Genomic DNA, 25730 nt, shown 5'->3' on the forward strand with positions numbered 1-25730 from the left:
AAAATTAAATACACCGAGAAAAAATATACTAAATTTTAATTAATATTTATTTAAATAATGTCAACTATTGAATAGTGCTAGCCATTTACTTACAATAAATGAATTTTTGCTTCAAAAAAAGAAATGATAATTAAATTAATGTTTTTGTATCATATATATATATATATATATATATATATATATATATATGTGTGTGTATGTATATATGTATGTATGTATATATATCTTTATATCTAGTAAATATCTAGTTGGTACTATTCAAACAAATAATTTATTAAAAATTTAGTATATTTTTTTCAGTATATGAATATGATTAGATTGCTAGCTCGACTCACGATTAGAAGTTTGTATCCTAATCCGAATACAGCCTCCATGGCGATAACAATGACATACGGCATATAAGTTAACAGGAACATGACAACTGTGGTAATCGCGGAGAGACTGGCGGAGCTAAACATCGTCGAGATCATGTAGCTGAAATGTAATTAAGATTTACAGTAGTTAACTCTGGAGTAGGAAATGTAATCTCATGTCCGAATACGTGCAGCTGCACGACGGAAGATATTCTTAAAGTAGTTACTTACCAGAAAGTCACTATAGAGAAAATATAATCAAAAAGCAGAACAAGTACTAGGAAAGGATCCGATCGTGGAAGAATTTTCCCAGCCAATAAAATTATAGAGATGCAAATCATTACGATTGACAGCTCCACGTAAGTCGTGATAAACCAAGCCAGAGTATTTTGCCATGGTTTTAATCCCATTACGCTCATTATCTGAAAAATTAATTATACGTCAAATGGATAATTATAGTGTTAAGGTGTCAAGATTTGATAAAAACCATTTTATGATCTATAATTTGTGTCAAATGTTAAAATTCTATTTATTTAATCAAATTTATTTAATAAAATTCATAATTTTTTATGATATACATACATTTTGATTCTTCAAACGTCTGCCTTATTGCATAGCATATAAAATTATAAACAACAGTAAGTTAAAAATTATAAATTCTGTTACAATTATAATGAAATTTAACACATACTTATATAGAATTTAAAATTATAAATCTAAAATTATAAAGTCCTAAATTCTCATATGAATTGTAGACAAAATAGACTTTATACATTGCATTAACATTATTTTAATCGTACCATAGAATTTTGTGATTCTCTTTCCCAAACGATATGCCTGACGGCCGATCCAACGCACATCATTAACGCGAAGAAAAAGCATACTTGCATACCTTGAGACTCGTAAAGCGTCGTTTGGAATCTGTAATATTTATTTCCCTCATTATTTAAACATTTGTATCTATTTCCCTCGTTGCATTGATAAATAATCACTGATAATTGCTAATAAGGTATAGCAATTTCAAAATTTTCAACGGATTAATCCAAGTCCTCAACAATTACAAAGTTCTTATCTCGAGATGTTGATTACTTACGGTATGTCTTTCCAACACGGGTACGGCATCTGTTGCGTGACTGTCTTCCATTCAAGATCGTATCTTCGCGTTTTCACTTTCACTATCGCACGATCGACAGAGTCCTGAAGTTGAATGAAACCCCGAAGATACCTGAGATGCTCGAGAAAACTACTTTCCGGCCCGGGGAGCCAAAATTGAGTCTTTAGTCGTCTGGTGGATGGCACGTAGTCCACATCCATGCGGATTTTATAGGTAATATTGTCCGGTAATTCGTGGTCCAGAGATCTCTTCGCTAAGTGCGAAGAAGTGTTGTCCAGAAAGATCACCCCGGCTAGAAACTCGTTCGTTTCGGTCAAGCGACTAGCTGCTATTTCCAGTTCTTCTTCTGAAGAAAATCCTATTGTTCTATTCACTACCACGCATCCCATCATGCTGTTCAGCATCCCAATCATCGAAATCAGTTTTGTCGAATTTTTCAATCGCCATGCAAGCTCGCTGATATTCAACTCGGAAAGATCACCTACATAACAACGTTTTTTAGTTGGGAACACTTGTTTGCATTTTAACGTAATTTTTAAGTTTAACTCTTCGAAGCGATATCGATATCTGTAACACAATTACTGATGTTCGATCTGTACGATTACTTAATTTTTGTTAATTAAAAGGCACTAATTAATTTTGAGAAATCAAAATGACATAACTCGTATAAAAAAAAATATGAAAATATGAATATCAAGTATATTTCTATAAGAATAATCCAAACAATCCTGCACTAATTATATAGAAAATTGAATGAAATGAATCAGTTTTCACATAAATATAGCTTATAATGTGATCAAAAAACATAGACATAAAGTTCAATAATGAATAATTTTTTAACTAGGATGTATCAAAGATACTTTGTGAGAACAAGCACATTTTACATTTTTTTATATGCTAAACTTATAAATCTATTTTTGTGTAGAATTTTTTGGAGTGGAATCTTACTCTAAAGAATAAAATCTCATTCGTAAAGATTGAAAATTCTGCCACTGTTTCAAAAAGTGACAGAATTTTTTTTACTCTTTAGAGTGAAATTTTATTCTAAAGAATTTAGAAAGAACATTTTACACAGTTTCTGAGTTATGGTATATTAAATGTACTCTGTGTAAGCAGAAAATTTTATACTTTTGATACACCAAGCTCATAAATTAACCATTGGTCCTTATGTTTATGATATCTTTTGTTTACCATATTGTAAGCTATATTATATATAAAAACTAACATATCATTTTACTAACTGAGTTTTCCTTATAATTGTACGGGATTCTTTACTGATGTAAAAAGAAAATTGAATTGATCGTTTGACATATTTGACAAGAAAGTTTATAATTAAATAAGTCCAATAGATCCACCGGTCCGAAGGATTAAAATGTCAAAGCTTCAAGATTAAAACACGGACAATACCTTCGAAATTGCCACTACTCATTGACTTGATTGCAACCTTCATGACATCGGAAGATAGTATGTTCTGTAATTCCTTCAAAGTATCGCCCATCTCTGTAAGATTGGCTATAGCCTTAAGAGTCTTCTCAACGCTATTTACCAGCACGCCAAAGTTATCCATCTGCACGAAGGTTTCGTTCGTCAACGCCATGACTTCAGAAATCACAGCGGTATTAGGTGCATAAAGAATCTTCCCGCGTAACAAAGGCTTAACATACGACCAGACGATCTTTCCGCCGGGTATAGCAAGCACAGTTTTATACGTTTCTTTGCAAGAGTCTGAAATTTAAAACATTTTTTTACGATAAACCGTATTATTTAATGGTCTGTTTTGCAATTTTCATTTATGTCTCACCTGGCAAGGAATCGAGTTCTCTCTGATCGGACGCGTTGTTGCTATCCTTCAAGCTGGCGATAATTTTATAAAGTTGCCCCTGATTTTGGAACAATGTTTTACCACAAAGTAGCTTGCTAGATTCTTGCAGAAATTGCGAATCTAAAAAAATTATAAAATTTAATAAAAGAAATGAAAATTTAATTTCAAAGACAATGCCGGTATATTATTAGGTGTTGGAATTAATTCGTAGCGTTTTACAAGTGATGGGAAGTACTTTCATTAATGTATTTTTTAATGCTCATGTGAAATAAATAACATTCTTTCATTAAAAAACGCTACGAATTAATTCCAACACCTAATACATTACACGACTTACTTGTTGCTTCGTCAATTTCTTCCTTGTTACTTTCATCCGTTATCTTTCCAACAGAAAAACTAGCTGATAGCCTATCTTTGAATAATGGAAATAATTCCGCAGCAACACCAAGATTGTCCAATATAATTTTTCCTTCGCTCTCGGTTAGATTTGCGTTAATCAATATACTTTTCACATTAACGCTCATTAGCTAAAACGAAGAAAATTATTTATTTATACTATATGTGAAAAGAATTTAACAAACTCTTTGTGATATATAAATAAACAGTAAAATTACGTTTTTGAAAATATATTCAAAGTTCAAGTTCTTCATCAACATGATAGTAATATCCTGTGTTTGAGAATCTTCCAATTGGCAGAGCGCAAAACTAACTTCCTCGGCAGTCACAAGATTGTTGTTGAAGTGCAACATATTGCCAAGCTTTTCAGGAGAGCAAATGGTATCTTTCAGACTAACGATACCACGTTGTTGCATGAAAACTGAAATCATATCTATCTTTGCCTCACCTAAAGTGAGAGCGATCTCGTTGGTAATACCAATTCTGTCGATTAAATACGTTCGTACGAAGTCCCAATTGTCGAACATTTCGTTGACAACGTCTGTAAAATATAAATTGTTAGCAATAAAAAAGTCACCGCGTAATCTAAAGAAGTTTAAATTTAAATTTAATACATTTCATGTCCAGCAGTCCTAGGTTTTTGAAGATCTCCATTGATTCCAATGTCGCGATTATTCTGTGTAAATCCTCGATTATTTCGTGATCGCTAATAAACGGCTCCACATCCTCGAGAAGTTCCTTCATTCTATAACACATATTTTTAATATGATACGTACCATATATTATAATATTAAGAATTACAAGAGACAACAATCAAAGATCTCTTGATATTCAAAAATTCAAAAGAAGAACGTACAGGGTAAATGGAAGTTAAGCCCAATTACGAAGTGTAAATCATATATCGTCAAATTAAATCATATATATTTAAAATTTACATAAGCTTTTACGTAATAATCGTAAATTTTTTAACTTTATAACAGATTCATATATTTATTATACACTTCTTGACTTTTTTTGACAAATTAAATATATTTTATATTTATTATTTTTATAACTTAAATTAGGTGATTATATCATCTTTTTAGAGAATATTTATTCAATTTCCTAATTTATTTTAATCATTTAGCCTTGCAAGCAGTTTGAACAATATTCATTTTCAGATAATTTATTTTAACTTCCAATTAAAACTCGAGAAATAATTCGAGATATAAATTAAGACATTAATCACTGATGATGGTTCGAATTGAAACCAAAACATTTGAAAGTTTATTTAAATTTTGAATATATATGATTTATATAATTTCCACTCCACTAACTGCACTTGATTCTCATTTTCTCTATATATATGTTTTTCAATTAGGAATTACAAATTTGTTTAAAATTACAGTGAGATAATGTCATATCAAGCTTTTATGAGAAATAAATGAATTTCATAAATTATTTGGGAATATTACTTATTATTTACACATTTTATCGTCTGGCATGTATAAAAAGATATAAATCAAAACGTATATATACCCATCGAATAATTTGTCAACCGTTTTATCCTTCAATATATTAATGACGCCCTCGGCGAGATCGGGAACCCCGAGAATGCTGGTGACATCTTCGAGATCTATTTTACTAGCGATGTCCAGCAAATTTCCTCCTTCTTCGAGGATCGAGGATAAATGAACCAAGATCTCTTTGAGCCAGAAGAGATTCCAAGAAGCCTCTGTGCGCCAGAAAGACAGCTGCTGACTTATGAGATCCACGTCCAGACTTCGAGCCAATCGGCTTGAAATGTCGGATATCGTCGGATACTTTGATGCCTTCGGATTGTATCGGAAAACCTTAGTCGCTCTCTTCGAGCTGAGAAAATTGTACAGAACCGTCGCATTTTGACAGTCAACTTTTATCTTGCATAGACTCGTGTTCAGATTACTTAAGATCGCATTCACATTGATAGTGGCATTTGGTAACGCAGCGTCGATGTCAGCGATATCAGACTTCTTCACTACGTCGCGCAATGGTTGCCAAATCGGCACGTGTTTCTCAGCTAATCGGGTCAAATTGTTGATACCTTCGTGGATGGACGCCGAATCCAAGATGTAAACGTTCTTTTGCAGCATTTCCAATATTCCCAAAATAAATGTAACGTACCTGGAACGCAATAAGTAGAGATCAAAATCATCGAAAAAAAAGTAGCTTTGAATAAAAACTTTGAATTAAAAAAAAATAAATCTATAAAGTAAAACACCTGTTTTTTCTAGTAATAAATATAAGCAGTATTACTTCGCAGTATATAATGACACTTATTGCTTGCGTGATACGACGAAAGAAAAAAATACTTACAATCCTGGTCTAGAATATGTAGGACCACCGACAAATTTGTAAAAGCACTCGTTTACTCTATTACTATATGTCTCATTTTGGAAATCAACCAGAATATCAGCGATGTAATGTAAAGTAGTTTCGAATGTAATTAAGAAGTCATCTAGTGTCTTCTTTTTATTCAGATATTTATAATCTTTAACCTATAATACGTTTTTTTTTTTTAATTAAACGATACTAACGCTCTTCTATGTAATTTATAACATCATTTCTTACCATGTTGCCTGTTTTATTCCAGTGAAAATCATTCACCAAAATTTCATGCACCTCCGATATATTTAATCGATTCATTTGACAGAGTAATTTTGAGTAGAGATTATGGTGCATCAGCTGAGAATTTAAAACTTCCAGTGGAAGAGTAAAACACCATTTACAATCTCTAAGAACACAAAAAATTGTGTATATTATTTTTTTTTCTTCATTGTTATCTGAATAATTATTATTCTTAGTGATACGTTTACTTACGCAGCATCAGTTTGAGTTACCAAAAAATTTTTTAAAAGTGATACTGATTTCTTCACCATCGAATATGCCAGAGTCTTCATATCCTACAAATATTTGTAATTAAGTCGCGATAATTTTCTCGAGAGATTTAAATAACAAAGTCTACTTTTAATAAATCATTAATCGGTATAAGGAACGTTTAATAAATAAAAATTCGACAGTAGATAGACAAAAATGTCTACCTTTTTTTTATATTGCGCGATGAAGTTTTTTAAGCTACCCTCCTCGAATGACGTCCACCATGCAGGAACTTTTAACTGCTTAAAGCCTTCCGACAAAGCACGAATCAAAGTGATCTGAAATCCTTGCACTCTCTGCAACAGCTGTTCTTCGTAAACGGATTCTGATAAGTCAGACATATTGGACGTAATGTAACTATCCTAGAAATTAATTTAAAAAATATTTGAAATTTAGCTTGATGTACTGTATGGAAAGAACAACTTTACTAAAATATTCAAAAATTTAGATAAATCTGAAAATGTTTTTGGTTTATTAAAATAATTATGTAAGAAATTCAAATATAATGAATAATACTAAAAATAATACAAAAAGTTTTAACATTCTAGCAATCAGCTTGAGCTTCGTATAATTATTTTGGTAGTCCAACAAAATTTTCAGATCTGTGTCTAACTAAATTTTTAGCAAAATCATTCTTTCTGTGTATCTCTACTCGATCAAATATTACATTGTATTTTCCATTCAATGGCAACAAATTTATCCATGTCAACTGTTCATCACTCAGGAGGATCTTCTGGCAAAAATTCTTAATGCTGGTCAATAAACCCCTCTTCCTTATGTAACTGGGTGGAATCAGATATCGATCGATATTGCAAGGGTGCACTAAGCCAAGTAGAAACTTCTGTATGAAATCATCCAATCTCTCGGACAAGGCGAAGGTATCGGTAGCGGTGATAAGAAGATTAGGCATATCCTCCACGAGCGTTAATAACGGCTTGAGTTTCGAGATCTCGTACACGTTACGCAGCTTCTGCCAAATATCTCCACCGGACGCGAGATCGATCACGGATTCCAGGAGCTGAAATAGTCTCCTGGATCTAACAAGATAATCTGTACCGACGTGTGACGTCATGTTGAATTTGTACCACGCAGAATTTTGATAATGGTGGATCCAAGATTTCTCAGATTTCAGGATCAAAGCCCAAGTTTCGTTAGACAGATTCATCCATGTCGTTACATTGAAGATGTTCGATTTGAGATTCACACCTGGTGACTCGGTCATAAAATTTGAGACAATGTCCAATAATTTTGTTAACGAGACAGTTAACGGAGTCGATCTCGAAAGAGCAGTTCTTTTACCGGTGACAACCTCCTGCCGAAAAAATGCATAAGAATAAACGGATTATTAGAAATATTTTCGAGAGATTCAGAGCATGAATTAATTCTCAAAGCTGATGGCAAAATTTGTAACACATGACGCTACTTCTGCAAAACTTATTTGATTTATATTCAAAATCATTAATTCAAAATCATTAAATTTCAAAGTATAAAAATAACATAATTCATATAAAAAAGAACGATTATTAATTAACAAATAAAGATCATATTTTTCAAAACGAGTCTTAGTGTCTAATAACACTTTTGTGTCAATTTTATTAATTTCCAGTTCAAGCAAACTGTTATTATTAATTATCGATCTTGAAATATCGATCCTAAACTGAAATTTAATACTAAATTTATTTTAATAACAATAATTCAAGTTCGTAGATGTAATATATAGAATATACAATATTAAGATTAGAAATAAGATCATTTATATGAATAACTCAACTAAATACGAGAAGCAATTACGACCAAAGTTAGATGTTAGATCAATACATCTAACATATTTTAAATAAATTTATCACAGAAAGAAAAAAAATCTCATGAAGTATATAATTGAATCTAATAGATCGTCTGGAGGATTAAATAACTTATTCAAATAATATTGTTTTTACTGTACGTACATAGTATTCATCGCTCGTGGCAGTCCTCAACAGCTGGTAGGGATCGAAGGAGCATATTTCCTGCAAGAAACGCGTTCTGTTTGTTGTGGACCAATACTCAGAATTAAAATGCTGAGTGCACATCATCTTCCTAACATCCTTGAAGGGCATAAATTCACCAGTCACATCGTTAAGCGTGCTAAGAGTGGCAATTAACGCAACCGTCTCTTCTGGATGAGCCTCCAGAATCTTCAGCACTTGACGCATATCACCGTTCTCCGCTAATTCCCAAGTTTTTAATTCGTAATTATGTATCTCTGCATGTTTCAACGCATTGCCAATATGGATCAGAATCTCCGACACGCCTTCCATCAGTAATCTGTAATTCGACCATCCTTGGCCTAGTTTCAGTTCCTGAAAAAGAATAGCCATTATTACATTGCTTATGTCAGAATTAAATATTAAACTTTTATTTTCATAAAACATAAATAAATAATGACAAATAATTAAATGTTTATATGGCTTGTAAAATGCAAAGCAAGTCTTTTTCTTTGGCTAATATAGAAGACTCCTTGTAGTTGAAACGTATAGTTACTCTTAACTATATTTTAATTTGTCATATTAATAAATTATTTGATACCTTACAATATCTTGAATTTATTCGTTATTGATTTTCTATATATTACTTTGCATTTATATAAATCATATTAATATTTACTTCTTTGATGGGATATCTTATGGCTCCGTGTGAGAACGATGGACTCGTAACCGACAGCTCGCGAATTCTAATTCCGTAATCCGTACTGAATTAGCGGGAGTTGCAAAGGAACTCTTTAGCTCTAAGTGACTCTTTATTATAAAGTACTCTTGAAAACATTTCACTTTGTAAAAGTATTTTCTATCTCTTATAATTTCGACAATGTTTATTTTGAAAGAAAAAAATCTATTTCTTTAAAGGGATGTTTTATCTCTTAAAAGTAAATTAGGGCATGTATAAAAAGATATGTGTTGTTTATTTTTGCCTGAAGAACAAAATATCAAAAACTCAGAGGGAGATGGTTGGGTTCTTTTTCTTATAAATCATATATAATAATGGGGAGATGGGTAGAAACATATAGGTTCCTATATGTCTGAACATGTAGGAATTGTTATAGTTCTTCCCATCTTCCCTATTATTACTACGACATCTTGCATTTGCTCATTATTAGCTTGATTTTTACATTTAAATATGATTATTGTTTAATCATATTTACCTTGTGGAAAGTACCCTCTGCATTTGAAATCTCCAAACTCTCTTTCAGCATCTGTATCATATGGTTCAAATATTTTTTCGAGAACGGAGGTTCGATGATTACATTGCGTCTCATCGTGAGACTGATAGCTCCGACAAGATCGAAAGCATCACTAAGCGTTGAAGCTACATAAGAGCGATATTTGCTAGCGGGTTTATTCCAGATCATTATTTCTGACATATAGAGATCCATGTAAACATTAAAGTTTTCAGGATTAAGATCACAAGTAAAATTTTTTAAAATCCTATACTCCTCGGCGCTCAGACCGACTCTAAAATCCGATAGCCAATCGAACAACATTGAGCATGTGATTGTAGTATTACTTTGCAATGTTGTGACAATATAATCATCTATCATAGGATCAGATAACCCATTCACCAGCGTCGCCAGAATAAAAGGTAACTGATCGTGAAAAATAGTAATAGGAGAAATATTATCGAATCCTAATAAAGACAATAAACTAATCTTTCCTGTGCCTGAAAAGTAGAATATAACAAATCAAATAGTCATTAATATTAATTTTCAAAGAATTATACTTCACAAGCGTTACTTTTTTTGTAATAATAATTATTATTTGAAAATTTATTTACCGCTTTTCAATATGTCAATTATAATACGTGTGCTTTTGTGAATGACATTAGATAAATATTTAATAAAAATGAAAACACGATCAGTAACATTAACTGATGGTTTCCAAATTTCACTTGCAGAAAGATCGCTGCCGAAAGATGCAATCCCCTTGTCAATCTCCAAGTCGATGTGATCTAAGGTATTTCTTAAACAAAAATTAATACTTTTAAAATAATTACTACAAATTAAAATATAAAGATGTCTCTATAATGCTTCTTTTTTAACTAGATTAAAAGTTGAAATTACTGTAAAATAAAATAATTTTGACCCCAATTTTTTAAAATATCTTAATAACACTTACGTCCAAAATTGAAACATAAAATGTTTTAAAATGTTTTTAAGACATTTTTAAGATGTTTATATCCCAATTTTAACATCTACATATATTGTCTGGGCATTATCAAAATCTGGGTCAAAGTCACTCTATTTTATAGTACGATACTTTCGTTAGGCTAATTATTTATTACGTAATACAAAATGTAATTTATATACTTCCAATCAAGTTGCATGCTTGGAAATCTCTCCTCGATAATGTCATCCGATTCTGTCGCAAGTGTGTTAATGTATTTTGCCAATTTCGGTTCTTCTGCCAAAACAATGTCTTTAGCGTTGTTTATCAGATTATCGAACTTTGTCACTAATCGTCGAAATTTCGTGTAGCCTAAAGTCCAGTTGAATGACGGTAAATCTACATTTTCATCATGCTCGAACTAAAAGTAATAAACACATGCTTAATATAACTATGAATTTAACTTAGGATTTATTATTCTCAAATTTATATTATTATTTTTTTTTATAATTTGTTAATATATTATTTATATTAATCGGCAATAGAAGTTTTTTACTTATGAAAAAGAAATAATCATATTTGATAATTAAATAGATTAGAAACTCACAATTTTTCGAACTCTTATTATCATCGGTTGCTCTCTCCACTCTTTGATAAAGAGACTTGGATTGCATGCAATCCTTTCGAGCTCTCTAATGACTTCCTGACTTCCGTTTCTTAATTCTAATGCAGCGCCAACACTTTCGTTCATGATGCAGGGCCACATTATCTCACGTTGTTTGTAATCATCAAGAGCCGATATCTAATAGTAAAAGACACGTATCACGATATATTTCATTAAAAGTTCCTTGAAATTTATCGAGCAAGATATATTTGGAAAATGCCACTTACAAGAGGTACCGGCCGCAAAGTTATCATGTCGACTACATCAAGAATGACCGGAGATAAATTTCTTAGGAACGTGCTGACAAGCGTCTCAGTCTGTGGCATCTCCTGCAAAACATCGGAAAGCTTTGCCACGTGATCGCGGTTCTGGATTTGGTCAATGACCTTCTCGATATTGTCGAAGATCACCGAGATTGCCCACGCGAGCCCATAAATGTTTTTCCAATTTTTCTTCGTTTGGATTCCGAACAGCGGACTCTCCATCACGTCAAAGAACTTGCAGATTACACCTACGCTGCAGACATATACAGTTGGAAAATTTGTGTTAAAGGAGAGTGCGACTTTTTTCACAATCATTCGAGGATTGTTTTATAATATTTTTACAGTTTCTTATGTATTTTTCTTCATGGAAATCGAAAATTATCATAACGCTATTCTCAAAGAAAAGTTGATACATTTTGTGTGTGTGTGTGTGTGTGTGTGTGTGTTTTGTGTGTGAAATAAAGTTAATAAATATATTCAATCATTTAAAAATTAATCCAGTCAAATAAAAAACGAGTTAATGCGACCTTATAAAAGATCTTTGCGCATTGAAAATTTTTTTTACCTGATCTCCCATGCGTCTTTCGCCGTTATGTTCGTCGTCCACGAAGTCTTAAAGTTTTGTTTTAATATATTCAATTCCTTCAAATTATAATATTGATCCTCTTGATGCAGAAGAGTATCGATATATTGGTAAATCTCTATTATCTTCTCGTTAAAGGCGGTCCAATTAAATTCCTTCCGCCTGTAAGTGGCTTCCTCGTTTTCAATGTTGGTCATGTTCAATTCCAGATTCCTTTGAACAATTTTGGATAGATAGCATGTCAATTCCTTCAAAATCGTACTGTTCGATTCCTTAGGAAAATTTAGCAGTTCCGGCGGATTCGATTCCATGCAGTACACTCGCGTGAAATTAGAATATTCTAGGATCTGCAACATCTGTTTAACGAAGATCGTATTGAGATGTTAAAATCTAATATACAATCAATTATATTATGCAAAATCTGAAAATCAAATAAGACTTAATTATATTTTTAACCGACCTTTTTTTTATCCGTGGTGGTAAGATAAAACGTTTTGATTAACTCAGCTTCGTGTTGGCGCACTTCCTCGATCCAACTAGTAGGATTACTTCGTATGTCTTGCAAAATTGTTTCAGCTAAAAAATCCATATTTTCCAGATCTGGCTTGACGGATATGTATGATAAACTGCGAACTCCCAGCATCTTTGCTATGCTCAGATGAATTCCCAAGCTAAAGAAAAAAACGTTTATGCACAAAAAAAGTTAAAATATTTTATAATTTTTAATTTGAATAAATATACAAGTATCTGTATAAGTAAAATTTATATTGCTTGGGGTTTTTATCCCTTCTTTCCTTACTCACATATCTAATCTTCCTTGATGTTGCATTTCGTTGAAAGTTTTTTTCCATTCGTCGCTGATTTGAAAAATGTTCCAGTTTAAATACTTTACTTTTCGCGTATTCAGATAAGTCACGAATCCTTTGACAGTTTTTACAACAGATGTTAAGTTTGCATTTTCAACCTTGACTGGTCGTTTCAATGCCATAGTGACCATGGTCGATAAAGTATTCGTTACCTGAAAAATGTTTCTTTAATTATATAAAAATTAAAACACAAGTTATTATTTAATTGTCAATCAATTGTTATACACACAATTGTCCCAAATTTCTCAAACTCAAAACTGTTATAGATGTCAATAATGAATTTTCTTCCGTCACTATCGCAGAATAATTCATTTATTTTATTAGATTTATCTTGAAATTCAATATAATTCTCGAATATCTTTTTCATTGTATCTTCTTCGCAAAACATTTCATCAGGTTTTCTTTTTCTTAAATCTACGAGACGCTATAAGAAAAGTTTAGAAAAGCATAACTTTATTAGTTTAATTAAAAAATAATAGTCATTAAATTGTTTAAAGGAAAATACAATAATATTGAAACATATCGTATAATAAATATAACAAACCTCCACAAGATCTAATCGCGATAAAGACCGAATAATCGTTCTGTATACAATAGGTTGAAGATTTGTTAGTATCTTTTGGACTAAATTCTCATGTCTTTTAGAGATCTCGTATAATCTCCTCAAAGTATCTTCGTGAAGAATAGCAACGTGATGAGTCATTTGCACAATATTATCCATCAACGATATCATATATGTAACTGAATTTACAATGTTTTCGGAAAAGAAGTTTTTGAGTCCATCGAAAATTTCGGCAGCTCTGAAAATTAAAAATTAATATTACGGACAGTTAGACATTAGTGATTTTAGGGATATTGTTATATCCAGAAAAGATACTTGCAATTTAAAATTATCTGCGTGGCGATTCAACAGTTTATTAGTGAGCTTCATACCATCCTGCAGGATCAGAAAGGATATATCTAATATCTGCGTGATATTTTCATAATTATCTGGACTCGTGGAGAAAGTCGATATTGCCCCGCGCAACCGATTTATCACGGTGAAGAAATCATCCGGCGTGGAATTGACTTCGTGGTTTTTCAAAACTTCCTTCACTATCTTCAGGAGTTTGTTTATTTTCAAAAATCCACTCCGAGCGATCGGCCAATCTCGTTCGTATGCAAATATGGGATCGAGAACCACGAGAGCTTTATTAATGCTGAAATTAAAGCGCCATGTTTATATTCTTTGAGAACTGTTAATATAGCATCGAGAGATTTAAGTGGGAACTTGAAGAAATGGGTTTAGAGAAACAAAACGTTACAAATCGACTCACAAGTTTAAATCAATTTCCTTGAAGGTTACATTTTGAAAGACCAAAATTATTTTCGGCAGCCATTCACGGATCCTCAAGTATTCGGGTATGTATTTCTTGGCTGTTTTTAAATCGAGGATAATTTCTGCTGCTCGTTTCAAATCCTGGAAGAAATTGTAATCGCGAAATTTCGCCATCGCGCGATCGATCATCTCTAGTAAACCAGTAAAATCCAAGTGTTTTGAAAGATTCTCCAAAATATCAGGGATTGCTAGCGGATCGATGTTACAAAGAACATTCGAGATCTCCGTAATATCCTCTTCTTTGGATGGAATCAAATATTTCTTTAGGCTTTCCGGGGAGCAAATGACGCCGTCGATATTAGTCGAACCAAAAGTTTGAATTAGCTACACAGTTAAAAAGTTATGTTAAATTTAACATATTTTACGTATCATAATTATGTTAGGAAGTAACACAAATATTATTATATGTAAAAAATGAAAACAAAAATAACACTGATACAATTTGTAAGCAAATTATAAAAACAATTTCTTCAGTAAAATTAATATTTTATTCCTTTGTCTTAGAATTTACATTTTAAAATATATTATTTTCATGTTAACTGTTAACTTATTTATAAATTGTATTATTTTGACACTAAATATTGAATATTAATTTAACACAAAATATTCAAATGACGTAATCACATTATGTTAAATTAACACTCGAGCGTCTTAAAAAATCAGTACAAAAATGTTACACCAACTTTACATAAATACAAAATATTTTTATTAGCAAATAAAATATAGCAAATAAAAATTAATAAAAATAATTTTTTCGTGCTGCGAAAAATAAATTTAAGAAAAAGTACATTTAATATAACTGTTTAGACACACACTTATTTATGCAAGACTAATAAAAATAACTAAGTAAGTGAAAGAAATGATTGTCTCGAACTATTAATAGCATATCTGTTTAAGCAGATATTTAATTACTTACATATATTAATTTGACGGATGACTCAAATAAACCGTCAATTAAACCATTCTTTGCTTTCGGCATATGAGATCTAAGTAAATTCTTAATTTGGTCGTGATTGTTGAACAAGTCGCCTAAACGGATTCCTTTATCTGTCAACATATTCAGATATTTAATTGTTCAAGTATTGAACTAAATTTTAGCTCATTTTTTATGTAATCGTACCAAAAATCGCCTTAATCTCTGGCTTGGTAAGTACTTGCGCCATCGATTTCAAGAGTTGAATACTCTGCGGCAACGTTTCCACAGCGGAGATAATTGTTTTATTATTGAGCATCGGTTGCAGTTCCACAACTAAAGGATCTAAACTATTATTGCAAAGAGAGGAAAAAAGAAAGAATGAACATTTTCGAATTTTGATGAATTAACGGTACAGTCGACAGAGTAAAAACTAACGTGGCATTTTTATACGTGGGTATCTCCTCGTATTTCGACAGCGGATCACAGGGATTTCCGACACTGCATATGTAACTCTGCATGAAAGGCAGAAGGCCGTCTTGCGGCATCGACCTCGCAGGAAATTGACACGTCGGATGATACTCTGGATCGTCATTATCGCGCAATGTGAAGAGAATCATAAAAATCACTATCGGCCAGAAAAAAATTAGAGCCAAAATTCCCTGAAATTATGTCAAATGATTTAGACGGATCTATTTGATAAAACGTAAAGCAAATATCGCTTTTTTATTTCAAAAGTAACATAATTGAAAAAAAAATTAAATTTCTTAGTAAAGGGAAGAAACTATTTTTTAAAACTTGATAAAATATTATTAACTAATTAAATAATATTAGCAGAAAGATTATATTCTTAACAAGATCAAATATCATTTTTGTCATTTTTATTGGTAACTCTTAAAAACTCTCTCTTTTTTTTAATTATAATAATCTTAATGATATTTTTTTTAATCCTTTTTTTTAATTCTTTTTTTTAATCCTAAGTTGTAATGGTTTTGATAATTTTTTTTAAGTAAAATTAATTTATTGTTTACTCATATTCTAATGTTTACTTAATTTATTCACGATAATAATTTGAAAATCACGTTTTTTGAGTTGTCACTTTTGAGATAATGGAGCGATATTTCGTTAAATAATCTAACTTACTGGTTGTCGCTTCCGAATGATATAGTTCTTCCAAAGAAGAAGTCCGAGCTGATCGATCCTCATTTTTATCGGAATTTAGCCGTGATATTTTTGACGCTGTAAATTGTTTTGAGATTTTAGTAAATTAAACAAGCTGATTTGCAATTAAATGCAACACGAATAGTAAAGTAATTTAAATTTTAGATATTATCTTGAGAAATTGAATAACTGACTTTTAATATAATATCTTTTCCGTATTCAATTTTACAAAATTCTATAAATATACAATCGCTTTGCTCACGCGATTCCACGGATTTCTACACGTATTTACGTTTAAAATCTATCTCAATAACCTTACAGTGAAGTACTACCAGTTATGTACACCGATTATCTAAATAACCAGGAGGAAATAATAATACACTCGGTTTGTACTGATTCGTACAAACTTTTCCACCTACCAAAAGCAAGCACAATAGATAAAATAATAAATATAAATAATATTGATATAACAACATTGATATAATAAACAATAATAATTTGAATATAAGAAAGATCTCGATGTTTGATAAAAATTGATGTTCGGATAATTGGATCTCTTACATAGATAAAATATTATCGCAATCTAACAAACACATCCAATTATTTGCATTTTATAAATTGAGATATTTTTCATGCAAATCCATTGTTTCATTAGAAAAAAAAAATCATTCAAAATCGCAACAATATTTTGCAGACGCTTACGAGTCTCGCGATGAAATCTCGCGCTTATAAAACTGTATCGAAAACCTTTGTACGATATAATGAAAAATTTCGCGACCTCGCGTGCGACCGTATCGTATATTTTTGCCGTCTAAGAATGCTCGAAATGTGTGGAATTCACTTGAACCGAGCACACTCGGAAAAAAACGTTGTTAGTGAATGGTGACCTATCAGAAAATTTTATCGCCGCATGAAGAAACAGTTGAAAATTTCTCACTGTTGGCTGGTGAAGTTGCATTCACATCTTACGTATCCATTACTAAGCAACGCAATCATGCGAATAGCACAGGCGAATCCACTTTCATTGCAAATTCAGGCTTGGGGATACGTGGGACATAAGTGGAACTTCAAAATTGTTCCATTGCATAAAAAGCAGGACAAACGAAATCTAACAACCGTTAAAATTACATATCCATGCGAATATTTTATTCCAATATATTCGCGTTACGAAGCAAAATCTATTGTTTATGGGTATTTTATCCTCTCATCGTGATGATATCACACTGAGATAAAATGAACAATATACACTGTTAAATTCATATTGTTAAATTATACCTGATTTGAGTTTTTTAATTATTTTTATATAAGTCGCCACTGCTCTTTCTTGATATATTAATTTAATTAAAACAATGGAATTAAATGATCTGACTCAAGAAAATTAAATTTTAATCAAATTTTAATCAAATTTATTATTTATTAAGTGTACGTTAATGCGTGCATGCGTGCATGTGATATTTTACACTTTTACAAGACAAAAATTCTTTTTTCACCGCGTATCTTTTTGCTTAGCACCAACTTTTTCGCACCAATCTGCGATGGCTATCAGCCATCTGCTCTAGCGACACTACTGTTTGGTTCCACTTCGAGGAAAGCATCCGATATTTCAATAAGATCTGTGAATTGTCTATTGTCCTATCGTGGCCGGAGATCCGCTCTGCCGATCGTCCCATCTAGCACACGATCCAAACTCGACTAGTCCTATTTGTCAAACTTTGAATACCTGACTGAATTTCACGCTCTCTTCTAAACCCCTCAGATATAAGGGTCTGCGTTCCACGAAGTCCGCCTTATCCCTTTAATGCACACCATTGTCATTCATGTCTTATATATTTCTTTTCTTTGAAATACTAAAATTATCAAGAAATGAATTATAATATTTATTTTTTTTTAATGAATACACAATTTTATATACTTTATCTTGTTAAAGTATATGTAAGAATTAATTTTTGTATACTTATAAAAAAGTAATGAAAATTAATATGAAACATGAACGATAGTGTAAAAAAACGATAATAAAGGATCAGAAAATCATCATGTGTATTAAAAAAAATTAAAAGAGTTCATTATCCAAATATATTTTTTTTTTTAAATAAAGATTGTTGCACCAAGCAATTGCAAAATTTAATACGTACTGCAACGTGCACGCTATCGTCACTTCATCAGTTGAAGTTCAAACCTAATTACGTTAATTAAAAAAAATAACATTACAAAAACGTTATAGAAGCGCTTCGCGAAAATAGGAGGGTAAAAATTTACGTTCATCTGCTGATATTGAAAATAGAATGTTTGCATTGCGAGATTTAACACAAATACGTATATACACGAGCAGCGTAACTAATTTGCGTGTCCATCGATGCAGCTGCAGCCGGAAATGCGTACTGTTCTGTCGCGTGCTGCACCGACGACAGGATGCATTACAGAGATATGGAGCAGTGAACCGAGTGGTGGTTCTCGTGCAAGGATAAAATGCGTATCAGAAATAAATGTCCTGTCTGCATCAATCTCTTTCCGGGGAGAAATTACAAATGCAAAGCAACGTGCTTTCCAGCAAAGACTGAAAGAATTACGAGAGTCATTTATTTTCGGTTATTAACCGCAATTAGTTTTAGTTCATGAATCTGTTATAAAATTATTAAAACGTGTATATATTAATAATATACAGAATACTTCAAATGAGTTTACATTGTCAAAAAAAGAATCATATTGAATAAAAGAGATTAGCATAAATGTCTTGTTTCTTTTTCATGAAGATTTCTTATTACATAATTATGCATAAACAATTAAACAGTTGTAATAATTTGGCGTAAACTACAGAAATTTTTATGAAATTGCAAATGGTGAACGGAGGTAATTAAATCTAATGTCGCGTTTTATTAAGAAGATTTTTGCAGATTTTTTTCTTCTTAATCGTACGACCTCCAAATTAATCAGCATTCACAATCGTGTACAACTGGTCGTTCGTATACGATTACATGAGTCCCTCATGAGATAACGAAGATCAGTAGTAATTATTGATTTGCTAATCCTGTAGAAAAATATGTCATTAATGTAATCGCAGACAATGCGGCTGCACTTACGAAGAACTCACTATCATGGCTATAATACGAAAATACAACTGTGCGCTGTCTCAAATATTCTACAATACAATTTGCATCTCATATATTGTACCCAATGTAAATTGTAAAATAATCAAACAATTGGAAGATTTGTATTAAATTTATAATAATATACATTTCACATGTTCCAAACGACTCCAATTTTTGTGTTAATTTAACACAAAAAGATGAATAAGTTGAAGTAATATAAATATTTTGTAAAAAAGTTAATATAAAAATTTTGTAATCAATACAAAGATGTAACACAATTTATAAGCAGTCATATTTTTTTATTAAAATTGACATTTACAATATGCTAAATTAACATGTTTTTATAAATTTATAATATGTCAAATTAACGCATTTTATTCATTTATCTTAAAATTTATATTTTAAAAAGCTATTATTTTCATATTAATTGTTCACTTGCTCAGAAATGGTTATTTTAATACTAAGAAATATTCAATATCCATTTAACACAAAATGTACAAACAATAATATAATCACATTAACTCGATATTAAGATATTAAAAATTCGACACAAAATTTTAACAAGGACTGAGTAGACTGTTTCTAACACAAATACAAAATGTTCTTACTGCATTAAAGAGATAATTGTTGGAAAGGAAAATATAAGAAGAAAATACCTGTGTTACTATTATATTTATCATTTTTCTCGACGGAATTATTTAATAGAAAATAACTTATTTCATGTTTCTTATTCTTTCATGAAGGAATCATCCCCTCCCCTCTCTCTCTCTCTCTCTCTCTCTCTCTCTCTCTCTTTCTGTCGTGAAGACGAACACGATTTACTCAACACTCTATATATTACATGTGAACAGATAATAACTTGCTGCTAATGGAACACAAATACAGACATGTTTGAGGAACACTTAGTAATGAGGCTCGCTAATATAGTCTTGAGAGTTTAAACAAATATATTATCAATAAGATCAAAGTCATGCACTATAAATTATCTATACAGTGTGTTCTTGAAATTGTGCATTTCCTCTAAAACATGATTCTTAGATCACGTTCTTTATCATACTTAAATTTCATCTTTGTAAAAGCGATAAAATACAATTCAACCCTGCTATCTATTTGAATCTATTTGATCTCTAAAATGTAATTTATTTTTTTATTAATATTTTATTTAAAAACATTTTTCTCTGATATTTGATGACTTCATCTATTAATGTAAGATCTTTTTTCTGTGAAAATTTTTTCTTTTTCAATTTTTTTAAGTTTTTTAAATATATTAATTTATACGATACAATCGTATAGTAAAGAACCAGGACTAATAAATTCTAATAAATAATAATCTAACAAATAATTCTAGTAGACAATAAATATATATTCCAAGCTAAATACTTTTCAAACACTTTTTGAAAATTTACATTTTTAGATTATTTATCCATCACGATATTTTTTTAACAATAATTCTTTAGATCCAATAACTATTATGGATATTTGAGTAAATAATGTCAAAAATGTCAATTTTTAAAAAGAGTTTTCAAATTTTTAGTCCAGAATGTAATTCTTTCAGAACTCGATTAAGTTCATCAAAATTTATCGAAGTATATCTATCAAGAATGGTTACGATATATTCAGCATTTGGCACACTTATGTTTGATGAGAAATATATTTACTAAATTATTTATTAAATTTATTTATCCGCGTTTCCTTTGTAGATAAATTCGCAGTCACAGAATCATAACAGAATGGAAATTATGATCTCTCACAAAATGTGTGTGGGTAATGAAACAAAATTGATATTAATTTACATGGTTTCTATCGACCGTAATCATCATAAAATCGTAAATATGAGTTAATATGAGTTCTTTTGGCATTTCATTCAGTGACCGTGAATCACGAACCAATTATGTTAATGAACTTCTGATTTTGTGGAACACCGAGCAAAAAAGAGACCATTCCGGTCTGCCTCCAAAGCTTCGTTTATTAACATTCTATGTATAACGTACACTTTCACTAGTTCCGTTACAGTTATGCGACTACGGTAGTGATTACGACGCCCGAATAAACCTGAATCATTTCATAACAATCGCCGCGTTCGACATGTGAAGACTTACAATTAATGATATCTTTTTTATGCGCGTATTTGAATAAAATTGCACTAATAGATCAAAGTGCCTTATCGATGACGATTAAAGTTCACTACTCATCACCACCACACAATTGCGTAAAAATAATCAAACACAAAAAAGGCATTAATCATGATTTTTCAATATATCATTGTTTTCTTGACTAATAATAATAATCATATCGTTGATTATGCATTATAAATTGTCGAAGTTTGTTAAGCGAAATAATCGACAGATAGTAATGAGACTTATGTGACTAATGAAAGACGTGATTTTATTTGACTAAAAAAACGAGATGTCCATGCAACTGCAATAAATCAAATCATTATGAATTGAAAAATCTAAAAACTAATTTTTATGTTAAATTAAACGAGCGTCAATAAGTGCGGTTGCAACAATGAGTTTCATCGAGCGCGCGTTGCATCGCTTCTTCTTATATTTACAGGTGAAAATCCACGATCTGATTAATATGCGGCGCGTCCTGTCGTCCGAATATGAGAGAGTCGTTGGCACGTAATTATTATATAATACGTAGCAGTGAGCATTGTTGCGACAACGTAACTGCAAGACGGTAACGTAAGTTTCATCTGATAAACATTCTTTTATGCAAAACCAACACACAGATCTCTCATCAAAATACATTAGTATATATTGACTTATAACATACAATAAATGTAATTGATTGATAACAAAACACTTTGGAATTAATAGGAATATATTTAAAGTTCCTGCCTTTTCTCAGTGCTGCCATCTTAGATTGTAACTTTAGAGGTGAGAAAAAAACATAAAGAAAATTCTTATAAGCTGTATTAATTAGCTGTATTAATTCTTATGATGGTATACAGATGATTTTCCTTAACCCTTTATTAGATTTGATAGGTCGTTAATGTCTCGGGTAATTTTTATTACTTTAACTAGTATAAAAAAATTATTAAGTTCTTACACAGAATAAAATGAGATAATTTGGATAGAAATTTTCAAATTGTATAAAAGATTATGGTCGCATGGTGTATTTAATCAAATATACAAAACATACATTATTGCAATAGTGTATGTTTTGTACAATTTGTTTGATATAATTTGAAAAATACAATTTGTTAGCCTATTCAAATTACCTTATATTTTAACATTTTTAGATAGTAAATTTTCAACATTGCCTTAATTCGCATTTGATCATTTTTTGTTTTAATTTATTTATGTAGTTTGACAGTAGTGGTGTGGAACATCTTTTCTAGATTTTTAATATATTTTTACTTATTGATCACATCTTTTATTTTATTTTTATTATTTCCTTTACGATTGAAATAATTTATGCCAATTATAATCATCCGTTACATCATTGTGAGATTTCTAGTCATTCACTATCATCCAATCTTTCAACTGGAGAGATTGCGTTATAATGGATGAATGATTACTGTCTCATAATGATTGCAATTGGATAGATATCCGTCTACTGTAATTTTTTTTGGTTTAAATTATAACTAATGAATATTGATCTGCTGTAATAACCTTTATTTTGCTGAAGAAGGCTAAAAGATTAACCGAAACATGTACTAGCTAATTTCTAATTTGAAATAAAACTTTTTCAAAGCAAAACTGTGCACCGTCTACAACGCCAATTTCCAGTTGCCCGTTTGTTAGTTGTTTCTTTAGATAATATTTATAGGTTGTGTATTAAGAATTTTATACAAATGTTAACTAATTTCTTAGTGCACCTAGTATTTCAAAAAAAAAAAGAAATACGTGGAACACAAATTTCTCAATCGTGTATAAATATAAAAATATAAATACTTTTTAATAAAACACAATTAATAGAATAGATTTATAAAATATATTGAAAATTCCCCTTCTAATCAAATAAATAACAATACATTTAAAATTGAATTGTGTCTAACCAGAAAACGAAATAAGTTATATAACAATTGAATGAGATAAATATAATTTTATTCTATTCGAAAATAAAAAAAAAGTTTTTGATGTATTTTACAAATGCACTTTATCAAATGCAAATATTGTTTTATAGAAAAATTTCTATTTTAATATATTTTGCAAGAATTTTTGTTGTTGTGTTGTTTTCCTTCTTCTAATATATTATCAATCTGAAAATCTGTAATGAATGGACAGATACTCGTATCTTAAAGATGATATCGTTTAAAAACAATGAAAAAAAGTTGAATGTCAAAATGTTAGACTGATTTTAAAATATTACTTTCAATTTCATTTTTTTTTTTTAATCATTATCTTGTACATGTGTATTTCCACGTAAAATAAGATTGCCGAAATTGCATTTTTCACTTAAAGCTCATAACTCAGAAATTATGAAGAATATTTTTAATCTTTTACAGCATAAGAAACTGCATTCTTCCCTTTCTTATGTAATTTTTTTATAAATTTTTTACGTTATTATAACATTTTAAATGAGAATTTTGTCAGTATGATGTGATTTAAGCAATAGATTTCCTTGTTACCAAAAATCACACCATACTAATATTCCATTTAAAATAATATAATAATGCAAAAAATTTTTAAATTACACAAGAAAAGAAAAAAATTGTATTTTATTATGCTATTAAAAACTTAAGAATATATTTTTCATAATTTTTGAAATACATGATAATTTCAAAAAGTAATTTAAGGATTCTATATGAAACAAAATAAACACTTTGTAGATTTACAATATACATTTTCATATAATAATAAATGGAATAAAAATGTAAGAAATAAAAAAAATATTAGGCAACGTGCGATTTAGAAAGTTAGATTGCGATTTAGGAAATTAGAACATATTTAAAACTTTTATTTATTTCACTTATAAACAAAAATATAAAGCAAACTTTAACCCTATTAATTTAATTTTAATAATATTATAATCACAACAAATATGATCAAGCCTTAGGCTATTTAACTTATATTTTCTGTAATTTTACTATGAAATATTGCGTTGAAAAATAGAAACGCTATCACAATTTTTTTATTTACGTAAATAACAACATTCCTATTGCGCTTCATGTCACGAGTGTAATGGAGTAGCGTTGCACACAGTACCATGCTGTTCTTAAATAAGTCATAAGTAAGTATGTAAATTGAATTTTTAAGCAAGATAATACAATTTAGGAATCGTTTTCGGCAACTTTATTTTAAGACACTGAAATAATTAAGATTCAAGACCATCAAGTATTAAAGGATAATCATGACTGAACTTTCTCTGCTGTGTCGAACGATTAATTAACAGTGAAGTGTGAAATCTTCTCGAATTGATGTTATGACGTAGTATGTACAAGATTGAACTAATGGGAGCACATATATACACGCAAAAACATATTTTGTTGATTCAGCTAGAATTATAACTGTTTTTTGTATCTGATAGGAAATTATGTATCATAGAATTTAGCATAAATTCTATCTTTGTCATCTATATGATTAAGTGCAATATCGTAGTATTTGCTAGAAATTTATTTATTTTACATATTTTTCGCACTTAAATAATTTTCGCTGTAACTGCAAGAACTTTTTTGATATTCAGGATATTTTATAATACGTGGATTTCGGAAATGAATTCATTCGTCAAAAATAATCCAAAAAGGTTATATAACATTCGTAGTCTGAGTTACAAACATTTGTTGTTTCATTAAATTCTCATTATAAATAGAACTAGTATATAACGAAAAAAGATTTTAGTAATAACTATCAAATATTGAGTGAAATAATTCTAATCAAATATTCGATTAATATAATGAAAAATAATTTTTATAAAGTATTTTTTATTAATCGTAATATGAATACACAACATATAGGTCATAAAAAGCTTTATAATAAAAACCGCTAAGACTGGTCAGACTGGATTTAATGCTTAAATAATTTAATAAATTTATAGACTATATATATGATATGTATATCCTACGAACTGCGCATCGAATTTATTTTTTTGTTTTGAATAATCCTAACTTGAATAGTAATATTATAAATTAAATTAACTTAATTATATTATA

The 25730-nt window shown here is 30.2% G+C and overlaps 1 protein-coding gene across 6 annotated transcripts in view; it reads right to left on the reverse strand.

Moving 5' to 3' along the window:
• ldd (lipid droplet defective) overlaps positions 1-25730 on the reverse strand; it is a 58802-nt gene that overhangs the window by 22041 nt on the left and 11031 nt on the right. For all 6 annotated transcript variants that reach the window (XM_087406342.1, XM_087406333.1, XM_011057609.2 and 3 more), the window contains exons 2-33: positions 16527-16622; positions 15822-16045; positions 15591-15733; positions 15387-15517; positions 14409-14794; positions 13974-14291; positions 13637-13892; positions 13322-13516; positions 13030-13244; positions 12687-12897; positions 12209-12582; positions 11608-11896; positions 11324-11518; positions 10920-11137; positions 10388-10572; positions 9759-10273; positions 8527-8919; positions 7248-7892; positions 6745-6942; positions 6524-6606; positions 6275-6437; positions 6020-6201; positions 5204-5827; positions 4300-4430; positions 3904-4226; positions 3627-3816; positions 3269-3409; positions 2875-3192; positions 1447-1948; positions 1154-1274; positions 585-775; positions 336-474 (exon numbers count right to left, since the gene is read on the reverse strand). In XM_087406342.1, the coding sequence (XP_087262468.1) occupies positions 336-474; positions 585-775; positions 1154-1274; positions 1447-1948; positions 2875-3192; positions 3269-3409; positions 3627-3816; positions 3904-4226; positions 4300-4430; positions 5204-5827; positions 6020-6201; positions 6275-6437; positions 6524-6606; positions 6745-6942; positions 7248-7892; positions 8527-8919; positions 9759-10273; positions 10388-10572; positions 10920-11137; positions 11324-11518; positions 11608-11896; positions 12209-12582; positions 12687-12897; positions 13030-13244; positions 13322-13516; positions 13637-13892; positions 13974-14291; positions 14409-14794; positions 15387-15517; positions 15591-15733; positions 15822-16045; positions 16527-16589 (8262 nt within the window). In that variant the 5' untranslated portion in view covers positions 16590-16622. The remainder of the gene's footprint in view (positions 1-335; positions 475-584; positions 776-1153; positions 1275-1446; positions 1949-2874; positions 3193-3268; positions 3410-3626; positions 3817-3903; positions 4227-4299; positions 4431-5203; positions 5828-6019; positions 6202-6274; positions 6438-6523; positions 6607-6744; positions 6943-7247; positions 7893-8526; positions 8920-9758; positions 10274-10387; positions 10573-10919; positions 11138-11323; positions 11519-11607; positions 11897-12208; positions 12583-12686; positions 12898-13029; positions 13245-13321; positions 13517-13636; positions 13893-13973; positions 14292-14408; positions 14795-15386; positions 15518-15590; positions 15734-15821; positions 16046-16526; positions 16623-25730) is intronic.

This window comes from Acromyrmex echinatior, chromosome 1 (genome assembly GCF_024713525.1).
Source record: "Acromyrmex echinatior isolate Ae372 chromosome 1, ASM2471352v2, whole genome shotgun sequence".
NCBI lineage: Eukaryota > Metazoa > Arthropoda > Insecta > Hymenoptera > Formicidae > Acromyrmex > Acromyrmex echinatior.